General features: G+C 41.6%; 1 protein-coding gene across 1 annotated transcript; it reads left to right on the top strand.

Moving 5' to 3' along the window:
- The first annotated feature begins 16,269 nt into the window (after positions 1 to 16,269).
- On the top strand, positions 16,270 to 17,521 carry LOC107304686 (transcription factor bHLH150-like). The gene has a single exon (XM_040526298.1). The coding sequence runs from the start codon at positions 16,762 to 16,764 to the stop codon at positions 17,434 to 17,436; it is 675 nt and encodes a 224-aa protein (XP_040382232.1). The 5' UTR covers positions 16,270 to 16,761; the 3' UTR covers positions 17,437 to 17,521.
- The last annotated feature ends 253 nt before the right edge of the window (positions 17,522 to 17,774 follow it).

Genomic DNA, 17,774 nt, shown 5'->3' with positions numbered 1-17,774 from the left:
AGATTAACTGCGCCGCCCATTCCATTGTCTTTTGATCTACGTGCGTGTGTGTAATCCATTTAAATCACGAAAAGATTAGAACATTTTATAATATGAAACTGAGGTAAAGTAGTAAATAATAATAATCCAGCGTGTTGCGATAGGTTTTTTTTTTTGCATCACAATGATAAATACATGAGGTGGAAGATGGATTTGCGTTATAATTAGATCGTGTACCTCGTGTAATATGTAAATTTAGTCAGGTATCCAAAAGTTAGATTTAAAGTGTGTGTCTTCCCAAAATTGAATTGAACCACGAATGTTATCGCTGTGTACATCGTTGTCAAAATTGAATTGAACCACGAATGTTATCGCTGTGTACATCGTTGTCATAGCTTGTCAGAATTGATCTCTAGCCTTTTAGCCCAACGACTAAAGGGGCCTTGATCGTGCCCTGATCGGGGGCGTCCAGCCCAATAGGCTGGTGAGCCCCTGTCACACTACGCCATATAAAAGGGGATGGAGGCTGGCATTGCATAGGACACGAAGTTCATCGCCGTCACCACTCCACCCGACAAAACCCTAACCGATCTAGAGGGGTGCAGCCAGTGATGGGATCGCCACCGCCGCGCCGCCACCTCGCCGGACTACTCCGACCACCGTCCCTGCCATCAGCCCCAAGGCGCAGTGAGGACGACGATGGTCGGTTCCTCTTCTTCATCTACAAGCTGCTCCACTGGTCTGTACCCACAACCCTAATCCCGTTTTGATACCCATACAATGTCATCGATTCATAGAATAGAAGAACCCTTCTAGAGCTAGAACCATAGATGATCCGAATAGAAATCTAACATTGGTATCAGAGCAAGGCCTCTAGAGTTTAGTTATGTTTTGGGTTTGAAATCCAAAGAAAAATCGAAAGGGATTCGATCCCCAAAGAAAAACCAATTGGAACAGAAAAGTAGATGGATGGGAAGGGGAAACCTTAACCTCCGTCGCTGCCGCCGGTCGTCGTTGACACCGTGGCGGTTGAACCTCCGTCTTCACCGCCGGAGTGCGCGCTCGGGATGGCCGAAGTCGGCCGTCACGAGGACGCCGTCACACAGGGTCGAAGAGGAGGAAAAGAAAGGAGGCAGACAAGGACGGGCGCCGGCCGAATGCCGCTGCAAGGCTTCTCGACAGCGGCGCGCTCACCCGACGGCGAGCGCGCGCGCCGGCGAGTGGCCGAACGACGGCGCCGCCGCGCGGATCGGACGCGCCCCATCTCCATCGCCGCTGGTTCGCTCTCTCTCGCACTCGCACGGTGGGGGAGGTATGAGTTCGGACGGTGGGGAGAGAAGAGAAGGTGGTCGCGGGGCCGGCGCGTGGTCGCCGGCGACGGCGGCGCGGGGGTTGCCGGCGGCGCCGGCACCGCTCGACGCGGCTACGCCCGCGAAAGAGAGGACAGAAATGCTGCTAGGGTTAGGGTTTGGACCGGGCTGCGGCTGAGGGGCGTTTTGATCTGCCGATCCCTCCGCCCGGCCATCCGATCAAAACCCTAGCAGATCAGACGGTCGGCGTCGTCCGGGCCGAATTCGGCCCAAAAAGGCGCGCGCGGCTGGCGGCTTTCTCGGCCCACGCCCAGGTTGCGGCCTGGGTGGGGGGAGGCACGCGCGCGCGTGAGGAAAAAGGCCGATGGGCTTGCTGTTTCGCCCGGAAAGGTCTAATTTTGGTCCCTCGGGGCCGATTTAAATAAAAGAAATTGTATATTTGAATTTTTCTAAGCAATTTGAACCAACGTGAAAATTGTTTAGAGGATATTTAATTGCATTTCCGCTGCAAATAGATTAAAATTGATGAAAGTTAGTGTTTCGAAAATTAAATTTCGAACCAACGGGAGAATTTAATTTTGGGGACATTGATTATGTGCTGTGATATTTGATTTTGACCAACGTTTTAATCACAATATTACAGTTATGGTTTTATGTGTTATGTCTAATTTTACCCAACGGTAACTTAGGCCTAATGCATAATATTTTATTGTTGATTTCTTTTCACCATATATGATTGTTACTGGTGGTTAGTCCTTGATGGGTTGCATCAAAGAATTTTCGACCCTGAAAGGAGATAACTACCTTGAATGGAAAAGAAAACTCGATCTTGCTTTTATCTTGGGAGAGGTGGACGGGGTTATTGACTACCCCATATCCTATAGAGCCTGTTGCACTAGTCAGAGGCGCAGAAGAATCAGATGTTGACTAGCAAAAGAGACAAAGGGACCATGCTCCCCTTGTTATGTCATATGACAGAACACAAAAGTGGTCCTTAGCCAACAAGAAATGTTTGGCTATGATAAAGAATGTGATTGAGCCAACCATATTGGGCTCAATCTCAAACTCTGACACCGCCTCAGAGTACCTTGAAAGAATAAAGATTCAGTTTACCGGTTCTTCAAAGATTTATGTGACACAGCTGATAGAACAGCCTATGACAGAAAAGTACCGTGGAGGTGGTGTGAGACACCACGTCCTAAGAATGAGTGAGATGACTTCCAACTTGAAGCCAATGGATTTGGAGGATATCATTGTCATTTTGGAGACGACAAATGTGAAATATGGTGTAATAATGAACGTATTGGTCTTAATGCTTGCAAGATGAGTTTTATATTGTTATCTCTTTCTAAGAGTGTGAATGTTGTGTCCTCATCGACAACAGAAAATAAGAAAAGAAAGAGAACTCCTAATGTCTCATCGAAATTATGGCACTGTCGTTTAGGCCATATTTCGAGGGGGAGAATTGAGAGACTAGTTAAGAATGAGATTCTTCCTCCGTTGGAGTTCTCAGACTTAGAACAATGCATAGATTGCATTAAAGGCAAATTTGTAAAGAGCATCAAAAAGGGTGTAACACGATCCACGGGAAATTTAGAGATCATACACATAGATATTTGTGGTCCATTTTCCGTGAAAAGCGTGGATGGTTATGACTCGTTCATAACATTCACAGATGATTACTCCCGCTATGGTTATGTTTATCCAATTAAAGAAAGATCAGAAGCCTTGGATAAATTTAAGATATTTAAGGCTGAGGTTGAAAATCAGCATGACAAAAGGATTAAAGTAGTAAGGTCTGACCGTGCGGGGGAGTATTATGGTCGACACACGCCATATGGGCAAGTTCCTAGACCTTTTGCAAGGTTCTTGTTAGAAAATGGAATTGTAGCCCAGTATTCTACACTAGGCGAACCTCAATAGAATGGAGTAGCTGAAAGGCGTAACCGTACCCTCATGGATATGGTACGCGGTATGATGAGTTACTCCACCCTACCATTGGGGTTATAGATGGAGGCGTTAAAAACCGCCATTCATATTCTCAACAGAGTTCCAAGCAAATCGGTGCCCAAAACTCCATATGAGCTATGGACAGGAAGAGTACCCTCGCTAGCTCACCTCCATGTGTGGGGGAGTACTGCAGAGGCTAAAGTATTTTAACCCATCCATTGGGAAATTGGATCCCAAAACAGTTAGATGTTATTTTATTGGCTATCTTGAATAATCGAAGGGTTATCGTTTCTACTATCCCGATAATTATACAAAGTTTGTAGAAACGAGACACGCCGTCTTCTTGGAAGACGAGACGATTAGGGGGAGCTCGGTAGTTCGAGAGATTGATCTTGAGGAGAGGCGTGTGTCAGAATCCGCTCTGTCGACTCAAGAACCTTTCTTTTCTCTACATGCTGATGTTGGGTCAACTCTGTCAATTCCGTTTGACGTTACGGTACCACCTCATGTTGTTACCCCTTCTGTGGCAACAATGAATGAAAGTGAGGAACCTGTCATACAGGATCCAACAGAAACTAGTGCCACACAAGGGGAGGAGCCTCAACAATCTCAAACAGGAGGCCCCTAGAAAGTCTGAAAGAGTCAGAAGATCGGCTATCCGTGATGAGTATGAAGTTTATAATGTAGAAGAGTCTCATATGCAGGATGATCCCACCTCATACGAAGAGGCCATGAGAAGCGCTCGTTCTTCTCAATGGATGGAAGCCATGAAAGATAAAATGAAATCAATGAAATTAAATGATGTCTGGGATTTAGAACAAATTCCTAAAGGAGCTAAAACAGTAGGCTGTAAATGGGTCTACAAAACCAAATATGACTCTAGAGGGAATATAGAAAAGTTTAAGGCGCAACTTGTGGCAAAGGGTTTCACGCAAAGATAAGGAATTGATTACAACGAGACATTTTCTCCAGTCTCATGTAAAGATTCCTTCAGAATTATAATAGCATTGGTGGCACATTATGTTTTGGAATTATATCAGATGGATGTAAAAACGGCATTCCTAAATGGTGATTTGGAGGAAAAAATATATATGGCACAACCAAAAGGTTTTGTCATAAAAGGAAATAAAAATATGGGATGTCGATTGAAGAGATTGATTTATGGTCTAAAGCAAGCTTCGAGACAGTGGTACTTGAAGTTTGATGGGACAATAAAGAAATTTGGGTTCCAAGAGAATATTGAGGATAACTGTATTTATTCAAAGTTTAAGAATGGGAGATTTATTTTACTAATTATGTATGTGGATGACATTTTACTAGCTAGTAATGATGTCAGTCAACTACAGGAAATAAAGAAATTCTTGTCATCGAATTTTGATATGAAGAACCTCGGTGAAGCTTTACATGTTTTGGGCATAGAGATTCACCGAGATAGAAGAAAGTATGCATTAGGACTTTCCCAAAAGATATATATAGAAAAGGTATTGAAGAGATTCAACATGTCCAACTGTAGTTCTTCACCACCTCCTATAGTAAAAGGCGAAAAATATGGGGCATCGCAGTGTCCCAGAAATCAATATGAGCTCAATGAAATGAAAACAAAGCCTTATGTGTCAGCTGTAGGAAGCCTATAGTACGCGCAAGTGTGCACACGACCTGACTTGGCATTTGTTATCGGGTTACTTTTCAGATTTCAGAGTAATCCAGGCCCAGAGCACTGGAAATTAGTAAAGAAATTCTTGCGTTATTTGCAAGGAACAAAAGACCTCATGCTGTCTTACAGAAGATCAGAATCGCTCCAGGTAGTGGGGAACTCTGATTCCGATTTTGCAACAGACAACACATAGTCGACATCGGGATACGTGTTTACTCTTACGGCATGAGCTATTTCATGGAAAAGCTCAAAACAGACGATCACCGCAGGGTTTACAATGTATGTCAAGTTTATAGCATGCTATGAGGCAACAAGGCAGGTGAACTGGCTTAAAAAGTTCATACCCGGTTTAAAGGTGGTTGACAGTATTGAGAAACCACTAAAGTTATACTGCGACAATAAACCCGCAGTAATGTACGCTCACAACAATCAGTCAAGTAGTGCTGCCAAACACATTGACATAAAATACTATGTTGTGAAAGACAAAGTCCGGGATCAAATAATCAGTCTCAAACACATTAAAACAGATAAAATGCTCGCGGATCCGCTCACGAAAGGCCTACCACCCAACGTGTTCAAGGAACATGTAGCCGGCATGGGTTTAAGGGAAGCCTTATGATTCCTGGACTATATGGCCCAAAAGTAAAGCATCTGTTTCTGAATAGAGATGTGCATAGTGGCTATGGAATCCATCGGTGATTGACTGAGACGATGAAACATGCTCTATGTGCAGACCTTTGATGGAATAGAAAAAGCCTAAAAGAAATAGTGAGATCAAGGGGAAGAATGTTAGAATTGATCTCCAGCCTTTTAGCCCAATGGCTAAAGGGGCCTTGATCGCGCCCTGATGAGGGGCGTCCAGCCCAATAGGCTAGTGGGCCCCTGTCACACTGCGCCATATAAAAGGGGGTGGAGGCTGGCATTGCATAGGACACGAAGTTCATCGCCGTCGCCACTCCACCCCACAAAACCCTAACCAATCTAGAGGGGACGTAGCCAGTGACAGGATCACCACCGCCGCGCTGCCACCTTGCCGGACTACTCCGACCACCGTCCTGCCATCAGCCCCAAGGCGCAGCGAGGACGACGATGGCCGGTTCCTCTTCTTCATCTGCAAGCTGCTCCACTGGTCTATACCCACAACCCTAATCCCGTTTTAATACCCGTACAATGTCATCGATTCATAGAACAGAAGAACCCTACTAGAGCTAGAACCCTAGATGATCTGAATAGAAATCTAACATAGCCGAGTTTATCCTATTTTTTAAAAGAAAAAGGAAAGTACATATATATGAAAAGAGAGAGTTTGCATCATAAATCCCTATGTAATTGCTAAAAATAATTAAGGTGATGTGGTTTCTACAGAGAAAAAAACATTAATTACATTTAGTGAGGGCAACTTTATAGGAATATAGTTCGTAGGATCAAACAAGTCAAACGCCGTGCAGGATCGATTAATCCTTCTAGTCAGCAAGAATAATGATGTATATATGTGATGGTCTTTCACGGTTCATGGTCTCCAACTTCTTCCTCTAGTTTTTGTAGATATTATATATTGAGATTGAAAGAGAAAATTAAGTTAGTACTTCATATGTTTCATTTTATAAATCATTTGGGTTTTATACTAAATTAAACATCTTCAAGTTTGATCAAATTTATAGAAAAATATAGCAACATCTAAAACATAAAATTGTATACTATATTTATTTTGTGATGTAGGGATTACTATATTTTTCTACAATTTGGTTAAAACTCAAAAATGTTTGACTTAAAACAAACATAAAATGATTTATAATACAAAACAGATAGAGTGACTAAGTTACGGAAAGCATGGCAAATCTAGTGGCTTTCCATGTACCAAATATATATAAGAACCCTCTAATCATCGATAATCAAAGTTACGAAAAGACGTTAACCCTATCTATAGGAGCTTTTGGTAGCCCTAGCTAGTTTATGTGAGAATCTTTAGCTATTCAAATTCTTAGAATACGAGTGATAAGAATTGATAGCTATAGAATCCAAAATATGAAGGTTTTCTTTGGTTGGGCTTATAAGATGATTTTTAAGCCAAAAAACAAAATCTTAAACAAATAAGTAACATTTTATTAGTTTTTTAAAATCTGTAAACCACTCTTAGATTGTGAAGCCAAAAGTTATGTCCGAGTAGTCTTTCAGTTTATTTGAGGCATAGGCAGTATCCCACCATTAAATTTGAGACTTTTAAGCCGTTAGCTCCATATAAGATAGAAAAGTGAACTTAAAAGCTCAACCCAATAAACCTAACCCAACACAAGGTGGTTTAAAATATAATCCAGCTGATAGAAAATTAACCTAGTTTTTTTTAAGAAAAAAAGTACTAGCTGTCTATTAGCTAGCCCCTTCTTAGAATTTTTAAGCTTTTTGCTAGAGAAATTATCTAAAATGATGGACATTTCTAATCTACAGAGAGTTTACTAACAATCATGCAACTTTTGGTCAAATTAATTGGACAAACAAGTGGGAACGCCGGAACGGAACGGAGTTTGCTTTTTTTTTCTTTTTCCCAAGAGAGCAGAGCTTGCTTTTGAATCCAAACTGTCTTGCACGAGGACAGCATAACATGTGGAAGTACAGTTTGATTATCTGTAGATCGATCAACCCAATTACCCTGTTGGGTCCAAACTCATATATAGTGGCATATATAGTGGCATGCCCTACACCCATCAAATCTCCTATAGTGCAAGCCGGCCGCCGCTTCATCTTCATTGCAAAGCGGGGTTTGATACTGATTAAAAAACTGTGTTTTTTTTTAGAAACCACTGGGACAGATTTGGGAAATAATGAAAGGTTTTAGTAGCTATTTTTTTACAAGTCGACCGAATATCTATTTTTAATGTACCAATATTGACAAGTGTCATGTCCGGTTTTCACCTCGAATAATCATGATGCAAACACAATAAGACCATTAATTACAAGTTACTACAAGCTAGCAGATCTCCTGTCAAACAATAGAGAGACAGAGTACGTGAACAGAGTAGGCGACCAATATTGAGTAGAATGATATAGTTAGGGCCTCATTAATTTAGCGAACCTGTGATAGCTACAATTTCTCCTAAAATCTTCAGTTTTCCTAAATAATTCAGATTTTTACCTAGATTTTGATAATATGTAGTTGTATAATATAGAAAATAAACTAAGAGTTGGAAACTAAAAACCTAGTTTTTCTAAATTCTAAGAGATTGTTTTCTCACAATCTATTTATTATAATTTCAAGCTTACTCGGGTAGAGTAGTGTCCAAGTGTACACCTTTACCATCCTATTCTGCAATAGAGGGGCTTTCTTTACCATCTTTAAAAAAAAGTACATTGATGTAAAAAAAATTTAGTACAAAATTTTAGTATCTACCTTAAGGTACTAAATTTTTATGCCGAAAAATATGGTACATAAATGTAATGTACTTTTTTTTAAAGATGGTAAAAAGCTCACAATAGAGTGTTTTAAGCTCTATATAGTTCCTTTATTTTTTTTATTTCACGTACGTATTGACTTTTAGATATATGTTTGATTATCGTCTTATTTAATTTTTTTATAAATATATAAAATTATAGGTCATGCTTAAATTGTCTATAGTAATAATCAGGTCATAACAAAATAGTTAATAATTATATAACTTTTTAAATAAGATAAATGACCAAACATAAATTTAAAAGTTACTTGTGTCAAATAAATAACATGAAAGGAATATATCGAGATGCTGAAGGATCAATTTGGAGGGTGTCTTTCTCAGACAACCCATGATCCCACCACCACGATTTGATGTGTATATTCACTTGCAATATCATGAATTTTCGATAGATACAAAAAGTCCTTATAAGCAGGCATGTGTAGTTGTGCAGACGTATATATATATAGCATTTTTTATTCTTGAGAAGGTACTTGAGGTGTCACTATCTTTTACGTAAAATTTGGTACTTTCTAATATCTAAGATATCAAAGGTATCAAAAGACACTAAATTTTAATTTTATATAGAAAACAGTGATACCTTCAAGTATTTTTCAAGTACGATAAAATTGCTGATATATGTGTGTGTATATATATATATATATGATTTGCGAGAGTTCAATTCCATATGGACCATGCACATATATTTGTGTGCATGTGCATGCATGGATGGACGGAGAGAGCTGATCAGAGAAGCCTATTTCGATTGACGTCTCTCCCTCGACATGGCACGTTGGGTGCATAGTGACCCGCAACTGTACGTGCTAGTAGCCTGCTACCGACAGATGTGCTGGAGCTTTCTTCCTCCTGCATGCGTCTGCAGCTGTATGCACGCATGTGTATATACGTATTCATGTACGGCTCTATGTATACATATACGTGCGTACGCACGCACGCAAGTGATCGATCGATCTCATCCGTATGAAATACGGTATTGATTAGTTGATAGTATGTCGGATGTACTATCTATATACGTGCGTGCTGCACATCTGCCTGTCTGTACAGTACTGCATGCATGTAGTACAGTACAGTATCACTTTGCCTTCCGTTGTACATTTACAGCGCTACGTATGTGTATGTATGGATGGATGTATGCCAGCTTCCCTATATGATCAATTTTACGGTCTTTGAGTAGACATATCTCCTAATATCTTCTCAAAAGATATAAAATTACTCTTTTTATATATGCACAGTTATACAAGTCAACTAATATATGCGACAACCGGAATAAAAGCGTACCCGTTAAAACTTATTTGACATTGAAGAAGTAAGTTTAGTTTTACTAGCGTCAATTTTCCTTTACTAAATTTTCCTTTACTAGAGGGAGTAATTACTATGGGCTATTGCGCCAAGTGTTTCCCTCGGCTCATCTTGCCGACTTTAGAAGCAAGAAAATGTGATAAAAATGCATATTGAAACGGAAATGATAGATTCGATTAAATTGAAAAGAAAATTAGAATAGAAAAGCTAAAAAAGGACAATTTGAAGACCGGAAGAAAAATGAAAAATATAAAACTCAGGTATATATCAAAACATTTTCACCCCATCTTTTCTCTTATGCTTATATTTATAAGCCAAAATTTAAAATTTTAATTTAGAATATATTTTAGGGGTTTTCATCATACTTTATTTTTTTAACTTGACTTTTAGATTGGTAAGAATATATATATATATATATATATAAGTTATATTTATAAATTATTTTTAATTTATAGATATGCCGTCCAAACAATCACCTTTATTTAAATAACAGGGTGCCTAAATTTTGGTTTTTGACCTAGCTCATGTTGGCTCCTAATAGCGACAACGGTATCTATGTTATAACTGGAAGATACTCCGCACGTTGCTGTGGAATTTTTTAATAATTTTTTATAACAAAAGTTTGTATTGCAAGCACAAGTGATTTTAAGTAAAGACACCCTATGTTTGAATAGCATCCGTGGAATGATTCGGAACCTCATGTGAAAACTCGGTTGAAACAAAAATGATGGAGGGTGGATGAGGAAGTGAATTTGTGTGGGTTGAAGGATTAGCGAAAGAGGAGGATGAGTTGGCTGTTACGTGAGGTAGGGAGTTAATTTCTTTATGGCAGCCATCAAGAGGCGACAGCTCCCCTTTATGGCTGTGGTATGAGGAGGCGAACGGTGTGAGACAGTGTGTTGGGGGCGAGCAAGGAAGGAGAAGGGGAAGGGGCGACCGGAGAGGGAATGGCAGGAAGGAGGGTCTCTGGGGAGGAGAGAAGTCGTCGGACTGCCACCAGGGAGAGGAGGGGTCACCGGAGCTAGCAAACTCGCCGTCCGCAAGGATGGGGGCGCTGGACGGCCGGCGGGATAGGGGAGCGATGTGGAGTGCTGTTTGGATAGCTGACGCAAGGAGGTGGGGCGTGTGAGTGCCAACGGGGAGGGGGCGGCGCGGAGCATCCATGGCGTCTGATTTTGGCCGGCGGCGGCAGCGTGCTGTTCGTGAGAACGAAAGCAAGAGAAAGAGAAAGCGCTCGAATGGCGGCCGGCGGCGGCAGTGTCTGCTGCGTGAGAAAGAAAGCAAGAGAAAGAGATGGCAGCGACCGGGTATGAGATGGGTTGTTTTCTTTGTGCCTCACGACTGGGCTTGATGCTGTTGACGCTTGGGCTTGATGCAGCAGCTAAAGGTCTCATCCTTTGGCCTAAAGAAAACAGTTAAACGGCTGATTACAATAATTTTGTCTATCTTAATGATCAACTAATAATAATGACATGCTTAGGTGAAACAATCAGAGAGCAGGAAAATAAGTCAGTGAGGATCACTCGTATAGGTTTATAGGATAAGAGCACTTGCTTCAATACACACCATCATCTGAATGTGCATGGCATAATGGGTTCCCATATTTAGGCTCACAGGGTCAAGAGGATGGATGAAGATGACTATCGTATCTTTTGATTTATGCTTATGCTTATAGATCAATATTTATTTTTTTAATTTAAATTTAGAATAGATTTTAAGGTTTTTTCTGATAGTTTATTTTTTAACATTGACTTTTAGATTACTAATAACACGTGTATAAATTAAAGTTATATTCATAAATTATTTTTTATTTCTAAATATACCTTTTTTTGCTTGGAAAAGTCAAAGAATCATCCCTTGACGACTCTTGAGCTATTGATATCTACGTACTAATCTGATTGTTCGATAAACACTATTAGCTGTTCTAGAGACTTTGTTGGCTCCACCGCTATTTACCACTACGCATGAATATTCCACGATCTAACTAGCCAGTACTAACCAAACAATGGCCTAAGCTATAGCATATAATCGGAATGATTTTAAGGTTCTTGAATATTCAGTTCTACGATTATCACTATAAATATGGTACCTTTTTAAGGCCAAAACCAAAAAATAAAATCCAGCTAATTAAACTAATATAACAAAGGATACAGAACTAATATAGCTTGATAGACTAAAAGAGTTATGTATTCAATTATGTTTCGCAAAGCTCAAGTTACTTAATTAAGCACCATCCACTTTTAATTAACATATGACTCGAGAATAATTTTTTCATTGTTAAAAAGGTACCACTTTTTTATATGTAAAAAAAACTCATATATACTATATCAATCTAGCTAGAGCTAGCCCGGCCGCCCGGCTAGCTAGCTACGGATACATAGCAAGTTAACAACTAATAATGCACAATCAATAACGACGATGTGGTGACCACATGGACATGATGGATGTCGAGTCCTAGCTGCTAGCTCCCAAACCCAAGTCACCACCTCGATCCGTCGTGCTTCGCACACGCATGAATCTGTGACCGCTCGACCGATGCGTGCATACCGATCGCTCATTGACACGTGATCCATGGCTGCGTGCAAATCGTTAAATAGGGTCCTATGCAGTACGGCCAGACTGATATGTGGACCCTATCACCTATAGATACAATATTAAATGGGATCTTATATCAGCATAACATATGGCCAGGTCTATTGACTATAGATACAGTGTTGTAGAGGATCTGAACTCGCCAATCGCTGGCCGCGTCCTACACACAGCCATGTATCGATGCGTATGCACACATATGCTAGCTTGGGTGCTCCACCGGGCCACCCCACGATCGATCCCCATGCTGCAGTGCAGCACCACCATTGCCCACTGGATGGATCATCACCGATCAATCGAGTACAGCTAGCCAGCTCTATTGGCATCCGCCCTCTTCGATCGCTAGTGCATTACCGGCCAAACGTGGTACTGTTTGTCTGTCATAGCCACAGTGGCTATATATCACGTAGCACCAACTTAATCTCTCTGCTCATTATTAAAGTTTTGCTATGTTTAGCTCTAGAGATATATAAAAGTTATTGCCATGGATGTCCATTAGGCCAGCTCTATGTCTCTTGTTTCAGATAGTGAAGGATGAGTTATTAATATTTTGGTTTTATTTGTCATTGATTAGGCTAGGGGAATTAAGGGTTGATCATAGCAGATGATGAGCAATACACGAGGGGTCGAGGGAAATGGTTGGTGTGGCGAGTGCCAAAATAGGGTAAGAATGAAGACGGTGGAATATGACAATGCCATGGTATTGTACTAAGTTGCTGATGTGATTCCTGTGACAAATTTATTGTATGGCCTGATACCGGTGCATTTTATTGGTAGTAAAATTTAATACATACCGTTGATCTATTTTTATTAGACGACTATGATTAAATTATACTATCAATAATATTAGGTGTAATAGAAATTTGAAGGTGTAATATCGTCCTTTCATTATGATCTTTATTGCAAAGAAAAACAAAATTACAAAATACTACTAATCAAATAATTAACTGAGTAAAAAAAAAACTCTTTTTCTACTAGTAGTATAATACCACCAGTAAAATATACCGAAGAGTTGTCCTTATTGTATTTATATATTTTTTAATAAAATATGTTACCTATTGAAACAGTGAAATGAAGATACATATATATAGTCACAGCCTCACAAGAGGAGTATATATCAAAATCCGATGTACTTTCAGGTGGGGTCCTGCAAATTTTCCCTAGCTGCTGAGCACTCTAGTCCTTGTGACCATGTGAGAATGTGAATGTGACAGCAACCACGCACGAATCCTCCACAGTGGAATGATAACAACAAGGAGAAAAAGGGAAAGCCTCTTCTTTTCCCCTTTTCCGGATTTTGATAGGTCGGTAGCGACGACATGTGACCTGCCGGCCGGATCCAACGTGCTTGCACTGCACCTGCTAAGCTATAGCAGCAGTAACATTAGCTTAATTATTACATTTTATTATATATGATCCATTCTAATTATCTTGGTCATCAAGACATCCTCAACGTGTCATTAGTCAACAAACAGCAGCAATATAAGAGCAGATACAATATTTCGTTATAAACCAACTGTAAGCATATTTTAAAGAGATAAAAGAGGAGAGAGAACAGAGGTGGGCTACTAATTTATAGCCAGCTGTATACAGGTTCCAAGACAAAAAAATGTGTATGACATGTGGGACCATATATTGATATTTTATAGATAACTATTACATAAATTGACTATTAGATTAACTATAGATAAATTGAAACTAACAGTTAGCTATACTATTTAACTATTTAACTTGCTTGCTCTAATGATGCAGCGATCGACAGGATGACCTGACAGTAGCTGGAGCGGCTGATCGATCTACGATCCCATCCCAACATTCCAAATCTACTTACTGCTATACGTACTCAACTACTGTACTGAGCTGAATAGAACCACACATTTGTCTATGGGAGATACAGAGCAAATAGTACCCTTGATGTATAAAGGTCAAAACCAACTAATCTGGATTTGGTGTGCTGCCAAGCTGACTGATCAGTGTTTTTTTTTGAGTTAGGAATGGAATAAATAAAAGATAATTGACAAGTCATGTTAACAGGATAAGGGGATTAAATTAATTAAATTGGATTGAAATAGTGATCATTGGGCTTTGTTTTCCAGTTGTTGTTCCACCAAGAGAAAAATAATGAGCAACCCACTATTCTATTTTTCCCCCTTCTGTTTCTTAACTTGGACACAAAGAATAAAAGTTCAGGGAACTTGAACTTGATTAGATTATTTTTTTTCTCTCTGCTCATGATGTTAGTGACCGGCTTTTAACGATGTTGTTAGATGAAGCTATAATGTCATCTCATCCTTGGGGAATTTCTACAAACCCCAACCATCTCTTTCTAAAGCCTTTTTTTCGCTTTTTCAATAGACAAATTAACCTATCTGTGGTAGCAAACTATGCTATACATACCGATATGATTCAATTGGTATGTGCATGAATTACAGTGGCCCATTTGCCTATATATATAAATGAGCTTATAATTATTTGCTGATAGGGTCAATATACTAATCAATCACCCAAATAGCTAATTAAATGGTACTCGTAGGACCAATCTAATTTTTCAATAGACCCAACCGTAGGGCCATTTTGCTTATCAACAATAAGCAGAAAGGGGGAAGACATGACAGCCAAGACGGTCACGGAGTCCTCTCCAGAAAGCAAAGCTTGGAGACAAGCTCATTCTAAGAGAGGGCGCACATGGAAACCACCAAAAGAAAAAAAAACTCAAACAATCAAGAAAGCAATCTTGCAATGGCTACTAAACTAAACTAAACTAAATTAGTACTAGTGTGTTGAGCATTAATAAACTAATGGAGAGCACAAGATAAAAGAAGGGCCCCCATCAAAAACCTTAGGAGGGGGGAATCACATGAATACACATGAGGCTACCTAGCCGGCCCATCCCCGGCGGGTGGGCCCCCACCCTGTTCACATGTCTCCATCCCACCCCCACTAAACAACTGAAAGGAAAAGAAAAAAAAGAAAATCATATTCCATTCCACACTCATCCCCCAACATAATTTTATCAAACGTTTTAAATAAGAGAGAGAAAAAAACATCTTGTATGTAATACCCATAGGAAGCTTGCTATTCACATGCAGGTATGGGTTTTAGTCTTTTGGACCAAAAGTATGGGTTTGATTTTTGCATTACTTTCGGTACGATCGATCAACAGTTTGGAGGGCATGTTCTTGTGTTGGAGAGCAAAATGATTTCAGACTAATTGTTTGAGAATATATACGAATGACTATATGTATATCCATGGTTATCTAACGTAGTCATATATATAAATGCTTTTTTCCTAAAACACGTTGTTTAGGGGTTTAGAGATGTATTAATCTAGTCCTTTCATTCCTCCAAATGGTATCCTTTAAGGTGGAAGTTGCTAATTTTATCACTAGTGCTTTTTTTTACTATAAACTTAAAATAGTTTCTCAAATTTATATCCATGAGGATAAACCATGCTCATCCTTTAACTTCCTCGTTTCTCTCTCAGTGATTTTAGCTTCAAACACACACAATGGTGGCAGTGTTATCAACTATAAAATATGGGAAGAACGCAAGATGGTTGGAGTTTCTAAAAATCCATTGTAGGTGGCAACCAAAAACATATAGGTTGCGTTCTTTTCTTAACTTTTCTTTTTTTTCTTTGATTTCTGTGTGTACATTCTCATTGTAATTTTTACTAAAAAAAGTTTCTACATATAAATTTATCATCTCACTTTTTTAAATTAGTGTTTTAACTTTGTACTCCTTATGTTTTGTATTATAAGGTTTTTGGCTATGCCTAAATTTATCTATTGACACATAATATATCTGGATATATATATATATATGAATTTAAGTGATGCTGTGAAGTCTTAGGAGAATAAGAAAATCTTGTGTCCTCTATCGTCGGCAGAAAAAACAAAGCCATACTCCTACCGGCCAAAGAAAAAGGGATATCCCCCGCATTCCACCAAAGCGTAGGTGCTCAACTGCAAATTACCACCCCTTACACCGCGGTGCCAACGCCCAACGCCGTGGCACGCTCGCGGGGGAAAGGATCAAAGGAAGGGCCAGGGCCAAGGCCAAGGCGAAGGCGTCGCGCACTCAACAGCGACGACGCCTTTGCCTGGCCCTGCCTACCGCCGCGCGACGCTCACCCGCCTCACTGCCAAAAATTCCACGCCAAACCGAAACGATCAAAAGGCGAGGCGAACACCACACCACACCACACCTCACCACGACACCACTCCCCCCCTCCCATGTCTAATCCACTCGCTAATCACCTCTCTCCCGCACCAAATAAGTAGTACACCCAACCCCAACTACGCCCCAAAAGAAAAGCTAACCTCTCTCTCTCTTTTCCTTTCTCTTCTCTCCTTCCTCCTCCCACCACCACCACCGCCGCACCGCCGCCTTCTTTCTTTCTCTCTTTCTCTCCCATCGCACCCACCTTTAAGCCCGGGGCCGATTTGATTTGCCTCCGGTGTGATTGGGGGTGTTGCGGTTTGGGATTGGTAATCGGGAGGAGGAGGGGGAGGAGGTGGAGGCGGTGGGCGTCAGGATGATCTCGATAGGCGGCTCCTCGTCGTCGTCCTCGTCGTCGGGGGTGAGGGTGGCGGGTGGAGGCGCGAAGGTGCGGGGGAAGGCGGGGACAGGAGCGGCGGTGGGGACGGGGGTGAGGACCAGGTGGAGGAGCGGCACGCAGGAGAGGATCTACGGGCGGCGCCTGCTCGACGCGCTGCGGGCCACGCGGGACGGCGGCGCGCCTGCGCAGCCGCGGGCGGTGAAGGCCGCGGCCGACTCGGCGCTGGCGCTCACTGCGCGGGGGCAGTCGAGGTGGAGCCGCGCCATCCTGCTGGCCGGCGCGGCGTCGTCCAGGCGCCGCGTGCTCGTCAAGGCCGGCGGGAAGATCCGCCGCCACCACCGCCGCCCGCAGGCGCGCGCCGCCGCGGCGGCGGCGGCCAAGGCCGCGGCTGCCTCCTCCGCGGGAGAGCCGCCGATGCTGAAGGAGAGGAAGGTGAAGGAGCGGCTCCGCGTGCTGGGCCGCCTCGTACCCGGATGCCGGAAGCTCCCCGCGCCGGCGCTGCTCGAGGAGACGGCTGACTATGTGGCGGCGCTGGAGATGCAGGTCAAGGCCATGCGCGCCCTCGCCGACGCGCTCGCCGCGGCGCAGCTCTCCTCGTCGCCTCCGCAGCAGGCGGAGGCCACCAGCGACGAGCCCGAGATGGAGAGGTGAGGGTTTGGGGTGGCAATCGTCGTGGACACGATCGATGGTGATTCGGTGGCTTGGAATTGGAACAGCTCGGGGAAAATAATGATGATTAATTAGTGAATTATTATTGCGATGGGGTTGGAATTTGAGGAGGGTAATTGCAATGATTGATGCTGAATTGCTGCTGCTGCTCTGCTGCTGATGATGATTTGTAAATTCCTGATACTTGTATAAGTAATGCTGCTCTGCTCTGCTCCTCTCTTGTTTTTTTCTCCTTAAATCTTGCAATGTTTTCCCCCTCCTGATTTCCAAATCAAGTTGGGGATTCCTGTTTCATCTGGATTATTTGACTGTGATTGGGG

This window comes from Oryza brachyantha, chromosome 1 (genome assembly GCF_000231095.2).
Source record: "Oryza brachyantha chromosome 1, ObraRS2, whole genome shotgun sequence".
Taxonomy (NCBI): Eukaryota; Viridiplantae; Streptophyta; class Magnoliopsida; order Poales; family Poaceae; genus Oryza; species Oryza brachyantha.
Note: the sequence above shows the minus strand (reverse complement) of the source record. Positions and strands in the feature narration are given on the sequence as shown.

What these genes read in the sequence shown, in the direction of transcription:
- LOC107304686 (XM_040526298.1), top strand. Translation starts at nt 16,762, where the DNA reads ATGATCTCGATAGGCGGCTCCTCGTCGTCGTCCTCGTCGTCGGGGGTG.